The 17,222-nt window shown below is 53.6% G+C and overlaps 1 protein-coding gene across 9 annotated transcripts in view; it reads right to left on the minus strand.

The window, feature by feature from the left end:
• Window positions 1-585: 585 nt before the first annotated feature.
• The window catches only part of Itpk1 (inositol-tetrakisphosphate 1-kinase), a 133,344-nt gene continuing 116,707 nt past the window's right edge, over window positions 586-17,222 (minus strand). For 4 of the 9 annotated variants that reach the window (XM_087554335.1, XM_087554337.1, XM_087554340.1 and 1 more), the window contains 4 exons: window positions 13,367-13,492; window positions 12,207-12,274; window positions 6,835-6,997; window positions 586-2,532 (listed from right to left, as the gene is read on the minus strand). In XM_087554335.1, coding sequence (XP_087410461.1) covers window positions 2,168-2,532; window positions 6,835-6,997; window positions 12,207-12,274; window positions 13,367-13,492 — 722 coding nt within the window. In that variant the 3' untranslated portion in view covers window positions 586-2,167. 9 annotated transcript variants of the gene reach the window in all.

A 17,222-nucleotide genomic window follows, 5' to 3' on the forward strand; every position in this document is an offset into this window, starting at 1 on the left:
ATCTTTCCAGCGCCCCCACCGACCTACTGGAATTGTGCTTCACCATGGAGCCTACTCTGCAGTCTCAGGCTGATGCCCACTCAGGGTGGTTTCTTCTTCCGTTGATGGCCCCCTTAATCCCTGAGGATTTGGTGGGTCCAATTCTGCAGGCTAGCCTGTCCACGGTGTGTGGCAAGCCCTGACTCTTCCATGACACCAGCAATGACCCGGTCCCACAGCAGATTCCCTCTCGGCTCCCTTGGTGAAGACAGACACTAATGCTTTGCAGTGACATGTTTGTGAGGGTCACATCTCTCTATCATTAAAGTATCTGCAAGAACACAGGCCCGGGTTTCTGCTCCTGTTTCCAGTCCTGCAAAGTGTGACTTCCTCCTCCATACCCGCATGGAGACCTGTGGAAAATGTTGTCCAGCCAGGAGGCAGATACATGATACCTGAGCCTGGCTGACCATGTGTGACCCTGGAGAGGAAGGGACTCTGGGGACACAGCACTGTCTGTTCTGTTCTCAAGGCAGTCTGGGGATTCTACTCTGAAAGGGCAACGCTATCATTGAATGTCTTTAAAGACCGTGACCATGTATGACATGCAGTTTGAGCTCAGTAGTTTATTCCGGAGACAAAGCAGTGCAAGAGGCGGCCACACTTCCCACCCCCTGAATTCAGGGTCAGGCCTGGGAAGGTGACGTACAGATATCATCAGTTCAACACTCAGATCCTGTAAACGCGGTTAGTCCTGGGGTTCTGCTTCCAAGAAAGCTAATCAGCTTCTCTTTGCCCAAAGGCTGCCCCAGCACGGCCCTGAGTGGCCTTCCCAGGGCTGCTGCTGCTTCCTCTAGTGTACACCATCTTATTAGACCCAAGGACAATCCAAAGGCCTCATTCTCTTTGCACAGTGGGCTGATATCTTAAGACACAAGTTCACCTTTGGGGGCTCCTGGGCTACTTATTTGGGGCTCCACAGGTGCCCTTTCCTGTGGGCTTTGGTGCCAGTGGGTGCTCTGCCAGCTGCTGTGGGGACAGAGTGAGCCTGAAGGAGGGGACAACTCCCTTGGAGGCTTGCCTAGCGCTCAGTGCAAGGGACTTGCTGTGAACACAGCAGGGCTGCGCTGAGCCTTGCTGTACCAGGAGCGGCTGGCACGTGTGAACAGGGGCAGTCCCGTGGGTGGTTTTCTCTCACCTGAAAAGAGGGACCTGGATGAGAACATGAGGAAGCAGGTATCCTCGTGGGCAAGAACACTAGGTCAGGCCTTCAGTTCTGTTTCGGGAACCACCCTGAAGAGATGAGGTGGTGGAAGCCTAAAGACTCATGGAATGATCGGTTCAAAGTCCCAGAGTAAATCCTGGGTCTCGGCAGACTCCTGGCCTCCTAGCCAGATGGCCTCCTTCCTGGATCTCAGTGAGCAGTGGGGTCAGGGTAGAGAGGATAGTGGCCTGGTGGATTCTGTGAGCCAGTGAAGACGAGCAACTTGGCTACACCCACAGGAAGCTTCTTTTCCCTTCCTACAACTCAGATCCCCCATGCAGAGCTCCCGAGGGCGGGACCACTGCTTCCCCGGCTTTGGAAAGCAAGGGTCAGCTGCACAGGGGCAAGGGTTTTAGCTTTGGAGGAGAGCACGTCTGGGAAAAGAGAAAGGGTGAGGTCTGGGTGTGGGCAGGTGTGAAGAGGAGGGGATCTGGGAAAACCGTTCGTCCTTCGCCTGCTCAGCTGCAACAGCCTGGCCAGATAGGGGCTTCCTTCCAGAGCGCCCAGAGCCTGGCCCACAACAGCCATGAAGACAGACAGACACGGACACTCACACTTGCATGACGACCACACACACACACACACACACACACACACACACACACACACACACACACACGCACACACGCACGTGCACACCCCACCTCGCATTCAGACCTAGTGTTGAGAACACAAGCGTGTGTAAACTCAGTGAGGAGATCTGCACAGCAGGAGTTTAGGCGGCATCCTCCAGGCTGGACCACTTGGTGTTTCTGCTCTGTCTCCCCCCTCATTCCGATCCTAACATCAGAAAATCAGGTAAAAAATTAAAACAGAGAAGCGTCAGATCACCAGGGATTCTTAGTAGTGTTCCCATTTGGAGCTGCTGGCCCAGTGGGTGTGCTCCACGCTCTGCTCCGCCCCTCTGGGTCCTGGGCTCTGTGGCTACTGTGAGGAGGCCTTGGTGGCCAGAGAGGCCACACAGTGCTGCTGGAAGCTGGGTGACACGCCGGTGGTGCAGCCAAGTCTCTGGTGCGGCAGCTTGGCGGAACCACCACCACCAGCGCCCATGTTGCCCGCTTCGGCCTCAGTCTTCCAGGGTGTGTCCTGGCCCTTCATGCTGCTGCAGCAGCCAGGGCTGGCACTGCACGTCCGCTCACCAGCCAGGCTGCCTGCCGGTTCTGCCAGGAGCCTGTTGTGCCTTAGTGGGGCCACTTCCTCTGTGGCAGCTCCTCCTGTGCTCTGGCCTTGCAGTACTGTGGCAATGTGGTTCAGGAGGTCGGTAAAGAACTCACTCACTCCCTCATAGCCTGGAGATGGGAGACAAAGAAGGCACTGGGCGTGAGCCAGGGGGTATGAGAGGAGACAGAAGCAGATATGATGGGCTCCTGGGACCTGGGAGGCTCTTTCCCTAACCCACGGACAAAGGCAACTCAGGCTTGGCTGGAAAGGCAAGGTGGTGGGAGTCACAGGGCCTGGGGTATGTGGTCCACAGGCTGGCCCTAGACCACGGTCTGTCCCCTGAGTGTGAGAAGCCCTCAGCTCCAGCAGATAAAGACAAACTCTGTTTTGTTAGGGAGTACCCTTGCTCACCAACTGCTGAAGCTTGGGTGAGCAGTGCCCTTTCCAAATCATGTGCTAAATGTTTGCTCTGAGCTCAAGAAGCTGCAGGGAGGTGGTAGAGGGGCCAGCTAAGGAGACTGTCCAGTCATTTCAGACATGCCTTCTCCCGCAGGTAGCTTCCTCTGCCAGTGTTTCCCATAACATCTGCCTTGTCATAGGCCCAAATCAATGGGGCAAAATCATCTTGGCTTGAAAGCCTCAAAACCCAAATAACCTTTCCTCCTTACGGTGATCGTCTTGGGAAGGTAACCACCCAACAGGACAGGATGCACAGTCAGAGACAGCCAGGCCAAGGTGGATTCCTCATGCACTCACTCACAAACTGAGTCTGGCCTCAGACCTGGGTCCTGGCCACTGTAGCCATCTTAAACCTCAGCTTTTTTGTCCACACAGCAACAGGAGATCAGCTTTCACAATGCAGGCTTCTGTGAACACCACAGGAATGCTGGACCCGGGCGGGTCTGAAGCAGTAGCCACAGCCCGAACCAAATCTGTTCCCTCTCACCCCAAAACACCTTCAGGGAGGCTACTTGTACCCCAGACTCTGAGGATCAGGACGGAGAAGCAGACTGCCAAGGCTTCCATTTCTGCCATAAAAATTGCTGGTGAACACCCGGGGTGAGAATGCTTTCACATGTGTGCTCACACATAAGCACACACCTACCACAGATGCGAATGCCAGGACAGACCTCAAGAATAACCCAGCAGGTTTCAGATTCAGTGGGAGGAGTTGCTGACTCCCAGAAAGCTGCATCCAGGTAGATGTGAGGGGAGACCTCCTCCCACCTGCTCGGACTGATATGCCTGGATTAAAACTGGTACCCGGCTCCCAGAATGAGCTGGGGTCGGGATGCCTGCCAACTTTGTTAGCCCCCTGGGGGGAGGGGTGGCCTTCAGGCACTGGCTATGACCACGGCCCGTACCACAGTATAACCAAGTGAGTACCAGGAGGTTAATAAAACCCTGGCACATGCTCCGGTGCCATTCCTACTCCTGGCAAAAGCTGAGGTGGCACTCGCTGTGTGGGGGCCAGGCCACTGGGCCTCCACGTGTTATTTGGCAAACTGCTCTGTGGTTTTGAGGAAGCCTGAGTCTGCCTGGGAAGCAGGGGCACCCATGTTAAAGCTAACAAAGTGGCTGGCAAGCAGTAGAGAACTGAGAATGTCAATGCCACCTTCACCACTCTGTCCCCAGGATACCCATGGAGGTGAGGGAAGCCATCTCACAGGGGACTTTGAGGCTCCATGAGGCCCAGGTCACACAGCTAAGTGGTAGAGCTGTGATCTGACCCGGCTCCTGGTCTTGTGTACCTGGTACTCAGAGGCCCCACTGCAGGACCTGATATCCCACTAACTCAGGAAAGAGGGTGAAGGGCAAGGCAGGCACAGGTCTAAGTACGGCTGGGGTGGGGCGGAGCATCAGGACCCAGTTGGGTTGCCTAGAAACCCAGGAGGCTGCCACCTAGCAACCACCCTGCTTTAGCTCCCAGATGAGGCCTAGAGGACCAGGCAGACGACTGCAGGGAACGAAGGTAAACTTTCCAGGGCATTGCAGAGGCACCTCCTGGGGGCCTGCAGTAAACAGGCTGAGTTAGGTGTCAGCCTGGGAGGTGAGAACTAGCAGAGCCGGTGCCAGCTCCACGCCTAATACCGTGCAAACCCATTGGTCTGCAGCACGGGGAAGAGCTCCCATTTGTACAGGAGCAGAAGCAGGGGCTAATGTAAGGTTGCCTAAACCGCCACAGAGTGAAGGGGTGGGCTAGGATCGGAACCTGGGGTTCTAAGACAGCAAAGGTCTCAGAATCAGAGTGAAGTCTCTAGAGTGACAGGCTGCAGCCCTTTTGGGGACTGCAACCATGGATGAGGTCCTTTAGCTTCCAGCAGTACCTCTCACGGGCAGGCAGAGATCACAGCACACGGCAGGGCCAGGGGCTCGCTGATCTGAAAAGCTGGGTGTTCTGATAGACTCCCACCTATCCTGATATCCACTCCCCGCTGCCCCCGGCTTCCTGAGAAGCGGCAGGACCCAGAGCCTCTATCTCTGCTGGGCCCAAAGAGGGCTGGCTCTATACCACCCTGGCTCTGTACCAAGTCACCTTCCAGGTATCTCCTCCTCTCTGCCTGAGGTCCCCGGACAACAGATCCCTTAGGCCGTCTCTCAGCATCAGGCTCACCAGCTTTGGCTGGGCTCAGTCTTATCAATCTAGTAGTCACAGACCCACCACATGGCCCTGTCCACCCAGCTCTTGGTTCCCATCACCAGTGGAGAAGTGTATCTCCCTCCTCCCAAGGCTTTCTCAGTGTCTTTAAGTATCCCACCTTCAATCCATTAGTGGCTGTATGTGTTCTTGGCTCACCCCACATCACCCCACTCTAGCTCACCTCAGAGGCCCCACCACCTACACCAAGGGGGTCGGGAAACACAATGAGCTGGAATTAAACGTGCTGGTCAGACACAGTCCTCAGACATGGGATGCTCCCCTCTTGCCCAAAGAGAGAGCCAAAGCTTCCACCAGACCTCAGAGGTTCCCCTCTGACCCCATCAGGTCCCAGTTCGCCACTCCTGGTCCCACAGCTGCTCCTCCTTGCTGAAGTTCCTTCCCTTCGCTAAATTCTCTCTGGTGTCCACACATGACAGAGGACCATCGGCTGCCCCATCCCCATCCTCTGCTTCCTCCCAATTGTGGTGTGAGCTCTGAGAGCAGGAAATGTAGCCTGTGGCAGATGTCAAGTAAACGGACAGATGGAGCTGGCGGGCTCCTTGGGGTCCCTAGTTCCCTGCTGTGAATCGTGAAGGTATGGAGTGGTTCATGCTCTCTCTGGGGGTTTAACAGGATTAGGCACTGAGTACCCAGGATGCTTGGGGCTGGTGAGGTGGCTTCCTAGCCACACACATGCCCCTGAACAGCAAGGGGGAGCTAGTTATCCCTCCATATCAAGAAAATGAAGAACTTCTAGGAGCAATGACCACCACTACAGCCCCAGCTACTTGGGAGGCCGGAAGGCATGGATTGGTTATGAGCTGGGAGCTTGGGGCCAGCCTGAGGCAGGTTTACCTGGATCTGGAGAAGTGGGGCCATGGAGACTCAAAGCTGGACTGTGCCTCTTTTTCATCTGACCCCCCGAACCCCACCTCAGGCTTCTCGGGTAGGGTCTTGTTACGTAGTCCCAGATGGCTTTAAACTCACAGCAATCCTCCTGCCTTAGCCTCCAGGGTGCTAAGATGACAGGCATGAGCCAGCAGACGTGGAAAGCTCCTACACCTCTCAACTGCAGCGACGGCATACACATCACTGGCCTTAGGGTCTCCAGGGCACGCCGCCCGCCCGCCTGTGAGCGCTGGCTGTGCACATGACACCTGCTCTCCCTGCCAGCCCGACAGATCCAGGCTGGGGCTCAGTTGGCGGTAATCCCTCGGGCCCCTGGCTGAGTGAGACTGAGGGATGTTTAGAGTCCCGTCCCAAGCCAGAAGCGTCCCGAGGCTCCAGCATCGAGGGGATGTAATGTGGGGATCTTTGTGGCAGCAGACACTGTAATGGGGGATGCTGTGGCAAGGCGTGGGCCTGGCGCTCAGCCTTGAAGCTCAGGAAAGTGGAAGCAGCACTTACCCAGGAGGGTCTGGCCTTGCCAATTCATACCTCAGAAAAATATTGCCACTGGAGGAGCCTCAGTCTCCCTACCTGTGAATGATAGGGATTGATTTTTCTCCAAGTCATTTTTAGCTACTGGGTCTGGAAGGGCCAATGGAAAGGACTGAGTAGGCCAGTCAGGGCTAACGCTGATGATTGAAAGATGGGGGGGAGGCATGGCACCTCCCCAGAGAGGCATCCGCCTTAGGAGCTGGGGCTGCATGGAGGTGGCACTCGGCCTAGATTCCAGCATGAGGAGTGGTTCTCCCATCCCCAGCCAAGCTGACTCGTTTCCCATCCCTTGGAGATATCAGGCAGCCTGAGGACCACCAGTGCAGGGTCACCCAGCCCCGAGGCTCACCTGGGAAGGCATTGACATCTATGACTGCGTGCTGACCCGTCTGGTTGTTAATGATGATGTCGATTCCAAACAGTGACACTCCCAGCGCCTGCCGCAGAGCCCGGGACAGCTCCCGGATAACCTCGTCACTTGGCCGTTCGAATACGCCCTCAATCTTGTCCAGCTGTGAACACATACATACACGGGTCAGGCTTTTGTGGCTAAGGAACCATATACGGTAGACCCCTCTCATGGAAAGCACTACCATCCTTCCAGCCAGGTGGGGCTAACCCACCATGGTCCACACTGCCAGGCCCTGGAGGCACCGGTGCATGAAGCACGTCTGAAGAAGCTGATATCAGTACATTAACAGGCAGGGGAATGGGCTCACACAGGGCCAGGGCTGGACCGGGGTCACAGAAAGGAGGAAGGATATGTTCTGTTACGGAAGAACACATTAAGGTAGAGAGCATTGGGCCAGAACTTGAAGGCAGACACAGCAGGTAGAAATGAGTACCGGCCAGCACCCCGCCACAGGGCCACTTTGCTGGCAGCCTACAGGAGTGAGCCTGAGGACCCCCAGGAGCAGGTCTGGAGAAGAGTGCTTCTCTCTTCCCAGCTGTGGTAAACTAGGTATTGGCAAACAACATCTTGTCTCATGTGACCTGGGCTTTCCCAAAGGTGCTACCGGCTGCTGCTCCTGCCTGACTCTAAGCCTAGCTGCCCATGATGCTTTCCACAGGCCTCTAGCCCAAGTCTGCCCACCCTGTTCCCGACAGCTCCAGTGGTACACGGTTTCTGCTCTCTGGGAAAGGCATGTGTCTTCACACACAGCCACAGGCCAGGGCCTCTGAGGGAGAACAATGAAGTCCTAGGAGGGATTGTAGATGAGGACATAGATTCAACCCCATCAGAGACTGTTCAGCTCTGTGGACTGGGCTATAGTACCTGGCCTGCACCTCCACTTAATGATCTGTGCAGTGGGAATGATAAGGCCTCCAGCTTAGACTTGCTGGGAGGGACAACAAGGTAGGGACAGTAGAAGCCCGGCTTCAAGGAAAGGTAGCTCCCTAATACAAGGACGTGGACCACATCGCCTCAGGTTGAAATGTCACAGTAGGGCACACACTAGCTGCCAGTGAGTACCAAGTTCTGGGGGGAAAAGGGGTAGGTTTAAACCGAAGTGGGAAATGAAACTAAGTCAAAAGCTTAAAATACACCGGGCTGTTGAGATGGTTCAGTGGGTTAAAACTCTTGTCACCTGACGGCCTGAGTTTGATCCCTGGGTCCTGCAGGGTACAAAGAGAGCACTGACTTCTGAAAAGTGTTGTCCTCTGAGCTCCACACACAAAAATGAATGGATAAACTTGTTTAAAAAAATTCTTGGGGCTGGGGATTTAGCTCAGTGGTAGAGCGCTTACCTAGGAAGCGCAAGGCCCTGGGTTCGGTCCCCAGCTCCAAAAAAAAAAAAAAATTCTTAAATGGTTAAACACAGAATCCCTAGGGTCTAGATAGATGGTCTATTAGGGGTTAGAAAAGGGTACTCAAAGAGAACCAATGGTAACTGCAGTGATCTTCCAATGGCCGAACATTCCAGATGGCCTAAATGTCCAGGGGCAGACAAACGGAAAAGCTGTAGGCTATCCACACAGAGAAGTGTGGGTCGTCCATAAAAAGGACCTTAGTCCTTTGATGCTTGGTGCTGAGTGACAGGAATCCGTTGGGGAGTTAAGTGATGTAAAATGCTCAGCACAGCGGAGTCCTCGTGGATGGAGGTCACACTCAAGGTGGCCAAGGGCTGGGGCAGGAGGAATAGGGATTGAGTGCTCATGGGAACAGGGGGAGGAAAATGTTTTGAAGTGGACAGAGGTGTGTCTACAGGGCACTGGGTGTGTGATTGCTGCTTCTAGATTTTTCACTTTAGGAGATAAACAGATGGCTCAGCAGTTAGGAGGACTGGTTATCCTTACAGAGGACTTGGCTGCCAGCATCCACATGCGATCTGATGTCCTCTTCTGACCTCTACAGGCAAGCACCCATGGAGTGTACAGACAGACATTCATATGCACAAAAAGAAAATAATTAAATCTTAAAAAAAAAGATTTAAAATAGCTAATTTTTTAACGTGCATTTTTATATCACTTTTAAAAGGACAGAAAATGCTGGGTGTGGCGATGCATTTGGGGCGGGAGCATCTCTGTGAGCTTCTGGCCAACCTGCTTTACATAGAGAGTTCTAGGCCAGCCAGGGTTACAAAGTGAGACCGTACCTCAAAACAAGACAACTGTACAATTTGACACAAGCTAGAGTCATTGGAGAGGAGGGAGGCTCAATTAAGCAAGCGCCTCCTAAGCGTGGGCTGTGGGCATGCCTGTAGGGTATTGATTAGTGATTAATGGGGAGGGGTCCAGCCCACTGGTGGTGGTGCCACTTCCAGGGTGACAGTTCTGGGTTTTATAAGAAAGCAGGCTGAAGAAGCCATGGGGAGCAAGGCAGGAAGCAGCACCCTCCACAGCCTCTGTATCAGCTCCTGCCTCCAGGTTCCTGTCCTGACTTAATGAGCTGTGATGTGGAAGCACGAGCCAAACAAACCCTTTCCTCCCCCAGTCACTTTGGTCACGGTGCCTCATCATAACAGTAGCAACCCCAACCAGACAACAACCAGATAAAAAAGCCCTGGTCAGTAATAGAAAAGACCCTAAAATAGGCATGTGCCAAGCAGGGACAGACACATGGGACCACCTATACCCTGCTGTTCAGGTTGTCCCCACTGCTCTGAGAACAGCAGGGTCCCCCCATTTGAAAGCCTGGTATCCAGTGCCTGACCTAGTATTTCCTGGGTGGAGGTTTTGGGGGAACAGCCACCATCTGGCTACAGTGGGTACTCAGCCCTGCCTGAGCTTCCTGGTCACTTGGGTCAGAGTCCCAAACCAAATCAGAGACCAGCCTTGGTCTTCCTGTATCCACTCTGCGGCTGCTCCCGGACCCTGTTTTTCCACCCCAGGGAATAGGCTAATAAAAAGACCTAGGCCACGAGGCTCGGGCATGGACTGATGGCTGAGCAGATATCTGAGGCTCATGGCGCAGTGCCTGGGAGTGAGGCAGTGTGGGTGGGCCATGGCCTGTTGCAGAGCCCCATGACACACTGTTTATAAAAGCACCTTCTTGGCTTAGCTAGAGAATCTCAGAAATCCTTCTGAAGCCATTTGATTATCCAGCACCAAACAGCCGGCCTAGGACTAGACAAAGGCATAGAGATGGCCTTGTGGACCCAAGCGGATCGAGCTGTGAGGTTCTGGGAAAGGAGGAAGGGAAGAGTGGAGCTGGTGCTCCTGTCGGTTGACCCAGTGACCCTCAACCTCTATCGAAGCTGACACTAAGGGCGATACAGGTGTAGAAGTCGGACACAGGCATTTCTAGTGACTCATGAGAGATCAAGAAACTGAGGGTCAGGTTGGTGACGTGACTCAGGTCAGACCACAGGCAGTCCCAAGAGAACTCTGCTTCTTCACTGGAGATAGATCATAGGACTGTGTGTTTGTGACTCTGTGTGTCTGTCTGTCTATCTTTGGGTGTGCCACTGAGATACCCACTGGGTGCGTACGCTTAACAAGCCCTTGTACTGACTCTAAATGGCGAAAGGTGTTCATGGTCTAAAAGCTCAGGGAGAAGCGAGGCCCATTTTCACCATTCTTTTTTTTTTTTTTTTTCCTTTTTTTTTCGGAGCTGGGGACCGAACCCAGGGCCTTGCGGTTGCTAGGCAAGCGCTCTACCACTGAGCTAAATCCCCAACCCCTGAGGACCATTTTTAAAGGCGATGCCCTATGCATCGCTCTCTTTGGGGCAGGAGGGGGACGAGTGGGGTATGCTCTGACCACTGGTCCCTGGGAACAGAATCGACGTTCTGCTCAGCTAGAAGGCATTCTGGAGGGCGATGTCCCCGGGGAAAAGGTTGTGCTTGCCCTTCTGCATCACAAGATGTCAGCTCTGAAGGGTTCAGTATAGTGAGTGGAAATCTGGGGTACTCAAAGGTCTCAGGTGTGGGGAGGGACCCCGTGGTGTAGTAGACTCTTCCCCTCCTCAGAAAAAGCAGGCCAATAGGCAACGATCCAAGGAGACTTCTCGGTCCTTAAAGCATCCCCCTGGCACTGGCTAATAACATTCCTGGTGGCCAGCTGTCCTATCCTATACAAGAACATCAAGGACAGCTTCTCAGGAAGCCTGTGGAAGGCCAACTCCCTTCTGCCACCACGATAAGCAGGAGTCTCAGTGGCCTCATGGGAGGCGGCAGGATGCCAGTGCTTCTGACGTAGAGAAGACAGCATTCCCACATACAAGGCACTGCTTATATTTCTCAGTGTGCACAGCTCTGTGAGAGTCTGCTTGAGATGTGGTGGTCTGGGCAGATGAGCTAGCTCGTGACAATCTTGAGAGCTGAGTTCCTTCCACAGAACACACAACTCCACAAAGTGGTCCTCTGACTTGTGTGTGCGTGTGCGCACACACACACACACACACACACACACAAACACACAGTAATAATAAAAAGTTAAAACAAGCCCGACGGTCCGAGACTTCCCTACTTGTTCTAGGACGAAAACGACATTAGTCAATATCCCAAGGGATAGTAGCACTATCTTTCCAGGTCCCTGTCAAAGCCACGCTTTACTTCTTGTCTCACAGCTGCATCTTCAAACAAACAAACAAGGAACCAGCCAAGCTAATGGTGCGTGCCTTTAAATCACAGCGCTCAGGAGGCAGAGGCAGGTGGATCTTCGACTTTGAGGCCAGCCAGAGCCATACAAGAAAAGGAACTGCTGGCCTGCTGAGGTCAGAGGTCAGGCACGAGGCCAGGCCCTGGATCCAGGTTAGGTACAGATCTCTGTCAGCTTCTGTCATTGAGTACAACCAGGAGAGGAAGAAGGACCCACTTGGAGCTCCCAGAACACCTGACTCCCCCATGGAGTGCAGGAAGCCTGAAGCCAGACTTCTGTGGGGAACAGAAGGCTGTAGCCCAAGGCACTTTCTGTCACTATCAAGGAAGGGAATTTCTAGAAGACCCAGCTTTGCAATCAGAGAGGTGAGGATAATCCCTGCTTGCCATTGTATGAAGCTGGTTACCCTTTTTGTATGCCGCTGTGACGCCAAGCATCCCCGCTAAGCCTGACACACCGATGTTCCAGCCATGATGGCAGGAGGGAGGCTGCTCCAGGGGCAAGCGGACCTTACCAGGTCCTCAATGCTCCCTTTCCAGACAGGTACACAACTGTGATGCCCACTGATGGATGATCATGCGGCCCTTCATGTGGGCACGGGATCGTTTTGCTAACCTTGGCCTGCTAGACAGCTCATCTGGGGGCCCCTTCACAGGCCGCCATGGATGGAAGACCTACCTCAGTGAGGACTGAGGAAGACTCCGGCTTTGACACATTGTGGCTGTTGAAGAAGATGGATTCACGATCTGAAAAAACAGAAGTCACAGGGTCAGTCAGACCAGAAGACAGCAGTGCCAACACCAGGGGGCAGCACCACACCAGTCACGCTCTGGGTGGCCTCAGGCTCAGCCCTGGGTTCTTGGGAGCTAGGCCCTTACAGCTGCATGGCATAGAGATGTACACCCATCAGGACCCCACAATTTGTCCTTCCACATAAAAACGAACGATTTACTGGGACACCCTCACTACCTCCTTACAGCACCGTATATGGGTTTCCTTAGCGCCTAAGGCTGGGCAGGCCATAGTATGTATAGGAGGCTGGGAAGAGAGGAGGTGAGACACTGCACCCAGATATCAAGGTCTGAAGTGTCCTGAGAGAAGTAGTCTACCAAAAACCATTTGGTCCAGGTACCCCCAGTCAGGAGGCCACTCATATGTGAGCTCAACAGACAAAAGGTTCCCAACAACTTAATAGGAACCCAGGCAAGGCTTCCTTAGGCTTACCCAGGAAAGCCTTGTAATGTCCCAGTCTCCTCCACACCACATGTCTGATCTGCTGCCGCCCACAATCCCTCAGCCCCACTGGACACCAGAGAGGGAGCACAGTCCCAGGAATGTGATGGTGCGTTCATTTATTCCCCCCTGCACAAATGTCCTTGAGGTGTAAGCCATGATTGCTCTGGGAAGATGTAAGCTTGGCTGCACAGTTTGCAACGTTCTCGAGCACTTGGACACGTTAGGGCAAGAATCACAAACCACAAGCCTAGGGGTTGAGTTCTGGCCATTAACCCCTCATAGCCCCACTCCCACCAAGAATAGCACAGGGTCAATCTGGGATGGAAGCCCCCCCAGCCCACCCCAATGGGATCCTGACAACCCTTGCTCAAGTTCTTGCAAAAGAGGTGTCATGGACCCCACCCTGCAGGACATGGAGATCATCCCTGGGACCCAGGCCCCCAAGCACTAGGGCAGGTTGAAACCGGCTGAGGGCATGTGTGCCAGGGCTCAGGAGCCTGTTGTGGCTGCTTTGACCCCCAGCAGCTCCACTCTACGGCGCCACAAAAATCATGCACAAGGAAGTGATTCAGGCAGAGCCAAGCAGGCAGGCGCTGAAGTACCTGGCATCCTTCCCGCTAGCGGGGCACAGAGGCCCCTGGCCACCCCGGTGTGCCCGACAGTCCTCCCGCTGCTCCGACCAGAGCCAGTCCAGACAGGGGGCATGAGAGATGGTCCTGGGGAGGAGCCTGGGAAAAATAAACACCCTGCGGGACTTGTGTCAAGCACGCCCACTGGTCCCTACTCTCGGGCACTAGTGAACCTTCAGGAGTAGCAGGCAAAGCCTGACAGGCCAGAGGCCAGACCAGGGCTTTCAATTAGGACGGCTCTCTGGCCTTCTATAGGTATTGTTGACCTCCTTCTCCTGGAGCCTCCTGAACTCGGGGTACCTCCCACCCAAGTCTCTATAGGTTCCCAAGAGCAAAGGCCAAAAGAGCAGAGCAGGCCTGTGGTGTGTGGACAGCCCACCAGGAGCAGGTAGGCACAGTAATGCTCAAGGAGGCTGGGGGCCTGAAGGAGCCTGCAAGAAGTACACAGAGGCACTGCTAGGGCCGGTGCTAGGAAGAGACAGCACCAGAGACTTGTGATGTCTGTTTCACTGGACAGATCATGTCCCTAACTGCTTCATAGGGACAGATCAAATGTACAGATATCTCCAAGGGGAAAATGCCCTCTACTCTGACTGCCACACTGCTGGCTGGGGCACTCTGGTCTGAGGACCACTAAGCAAGAGCTGTACCTGGCTAAGCACCTCTGCACAACTGAGACGCAGGGAGTGAGAAGCTTCCAGCCGTGCTTGTCATCAAGAGACTGAGGGGACATTAGAGGTGTCTAGGCCCAGCCAAGAGTCCTGGTGCCTGGTGCCTTAGGAAGCTTTGAGACGGCTGGTTCTGTTAACAGACAGGTGGGGCCTGGGCCTTGCTCTTGCTCTCTACCCTTAGCAGCAAGGTTCTTATTTCCAGGAGCACTGATAATTCGAGTCCAACCATTGACTGCTCCTGGAATAGTCTCCCAAATGCTTAGCATGGGGGCCACCTCCAACTTCCAGTAAGAGTGGGAGGCCAAGGTGATGGTCACCAGGTGGTTTTGCTCTCAGGGAGAAAACGGACTCAGAGGGAGGGTAAATGACCAGACTGGCTCAGACATCTCAACAATGTAGGCTATGACCCTGCTGTTTCAGCCTTTACATCTGGTCTTGTGTCTTTCCCCATGGTGTATGCCACCATCCTGTCACTGAACGCTGACTCTGCAGAGGTGCCTGTGTCTGCCGCTGTCCTGCTTAGCCCCTCTCACAGGGCTCTCCCTCACCCCTCGACCTGGTGTGTCCTAGCACTTGCCTGTGCTAGCACTAGCAGCTCTCATCTCCAATAAAACTGGTCCTCCAGTTATGTCTCCCCTGTGTGTAATTCCTCACAGGAACACACACTGCTAATGAACCTGCCTGGCGGGCTCCTGGATGGCCCTCTAGCATGCCACCCAGGGTGAATCTATGGCAAGTACAATAAAAGCAGCATCCTATGACTTAAGGCTTCCTGGAATCAGCTCAATAAACCACAGACTGTAAGCCAGGTTACCTGCATCTGCAGTCTTCTTGGAGAGCACGGCCCCACCCACTCATTTGCATACCACTGTCACCCTGCAGTAGCATCGAAGGACGGGGACAACCCTGGAGATGCTTATTATCCGTTCAAATAAATAAGAGGCACCATACTTTTACGTACCCTTAGGACCCGGAGGGAGAGGGGACTTTGTGTAGTGTCCTTACACAAAGCTGGGAGCCCAAGACAATGTGGCTTCAGGGTCAGGGTACAGGATGAAAGAGAACAAGAAGAAGATGCTGAGGGCCACCTAGAACTGTGGCTCTCAACCTTCCTAACGCTGCGGCCATTTAATCTAACTCCTCGTGTCGTGACGACCTCAACCATAAAATTATTTTCGTTGCTACTTCCTGACTGCAACTTCAATACTGTTATGAATCATAATTTAAATATCTGATATGTAAGATGACTGATATATAATCCCCAGGTTGAGAACCACTGACCTAGAGTGTGAATCAGGGGCAGAGGACACGGGCACATTCCCTAGTAGCTGGCACAAACCAACGCTGCCCCTCTTAGTAAACTCCTTGGGTACCTGTAAGGTACCATGGGCTAAGTAAGTCACACATTTGACTTTGGACCTTGACACGGTTAAGTACAGACATGCATGTGAGAATCAGAGGAAAACGCTAGCTATGGAGGGAAAGGGCCTTTGTCTATCTATATAGCCCATGTCCAGAACAACCCCAAGCCAGGAGACCTATCTCCCAAGGTGCACGTGGGAAGCTGAGGGCCCTGCCACACTGAGTGGTGGGGGCTGCAAGGTTGAGAGGGCTCTGGAAAGTATCCTCAAAGCCCCCTTTCCATCAAGTCAGGGGAAAGGGCTGTCGAAGCCTGCGGTCTTCTCGGTCAGGCTGAGAACGTGCAGGCGGAAGCTGGAACGGTGCCACTGCCGGATCAGACAGGCCCCCTCAAAGTCACTCTGATCCCCAGCCCACCTCGGAATTTTATGCCTCAGGGTACTTTGTGGCCTAGAAACAGTCACAGGAGAAGACACTCTGCCGGGTTCTTGCTTTTATCATTCCCAGCGCCAAGGAGGAAACTGGCCTAGTGCTTTACAACCAGGAAGAAAGAGGAGGAAGCAGTGGACAAACGCACTTTCGTGGGAAAAGAAAAGAGATCAGATGCCACATTTCAGTCAGAGATGAGCTGATCTGGGTAAGAAAGGAAAGGGTGTGTCATAAGCAAGACACCATTCTCTGTGAGAGAGAGAGAGAGAGAGAGAGAGAGAGAGGGAGAGAGAGAGAGAGAGAGGGAGAGAGAGAGAGAGGGAGAGAGAGAGGAGAGAGAGAGAGAGGGAGAGAGAGAGAGAGTGAGAGAGAGAGGGAGAGTGAGAGAGAGAGTGAGAGAGAGAGAGAGTGAGAGAGAGAGTGAGAGAGAGAGAGGGAGAAGGAAAGAGAGAGAGAGTGGGAGAGAGAGAGGGAGAGGAGAGAGAGAGAGAGAGGAGAGAGAGAGGGAGAGAGAGAGAGAGGGAGAGAGAGAGAGAGGGAGAGAGAGAGAGAGAGTATGTGTATGTCTGTGTGTGTTTTGCTGGGGGTGGAACCTGGACCCCTCTCCTGCAATATTCTCTTTTAAGCAATATTTTACTGCTAGGCGCCTCCACCTAATTTAACTGAATATGCTTCTCATAGGTTCAATGAGTGTATTCTTTTTTTTTTTTTTTTTTTTTTTTTTTTGGTTCTTTTTTCCGGAGCTGGGGACCGAACCCAGGGCCTTGCGCTTCCTAGGTAAGCGCTCTACCACTGAGCTAAATCCCCAGCCCCCAATGAGTGTATTCTTAAAACTGGGTAAATAAATGTTTTCGTAAAGACCTCAATCTCCTGTGTCCCATAGAACACCTCTTGGTGGTACGTGTGGCACACCCGTCTAACACTGCCCTTGCTGCATGGTCTCAGTGGGCAAGTGCTGGTGTCTGCATCAGGGTGGGACTGTCCCAAACCACCTGGTGTCAGCAAGGGAGGAGGGTTCAGAGTGGACATCGGGAGAGGCTGTAACAAGCCCTAAAGGGATGACGGCAGGAACTCTGGGCAACAGAGCCTTCTGGGGCCTAGAGGAAGGCCGGCTTGCTCAGCTGGAAGCCGGCAATGCTTAGGATAGCTTTTTCCTCTCAGGTAGAAACAAGCCTCACTGGGGAGTCCGGTATCCAAGAAGCCCGCAGGGAGACTGAACGATGCTGTTTCTAAAGGCATTGCCGTGACCCACAAACTTCTGGAACCTGCCTAAGAGGGGCCTTCAGGACGGCTGGAACATTCTTTTGAGCAGCTCCAGGGACGGCACATCTTTAACTGGCCCCAAACAGCTGGTGACCAGCAAGGATGGA

This window comes from Rattus norvegicus, chromosome 6 (assembly GCF_021556685.1).
Source record: "Rattus norvegicus strain SHRSP/BbbUtx chromosome 6, alternate assembly SHRSP_T2T, whole genome shotgun sequence".
Lineage (NCBI taxonomy): Eukaryota > Metazoa > Chordata > Mammalia > Rodentia > Muridae > Rattus > Rattus norvegicus.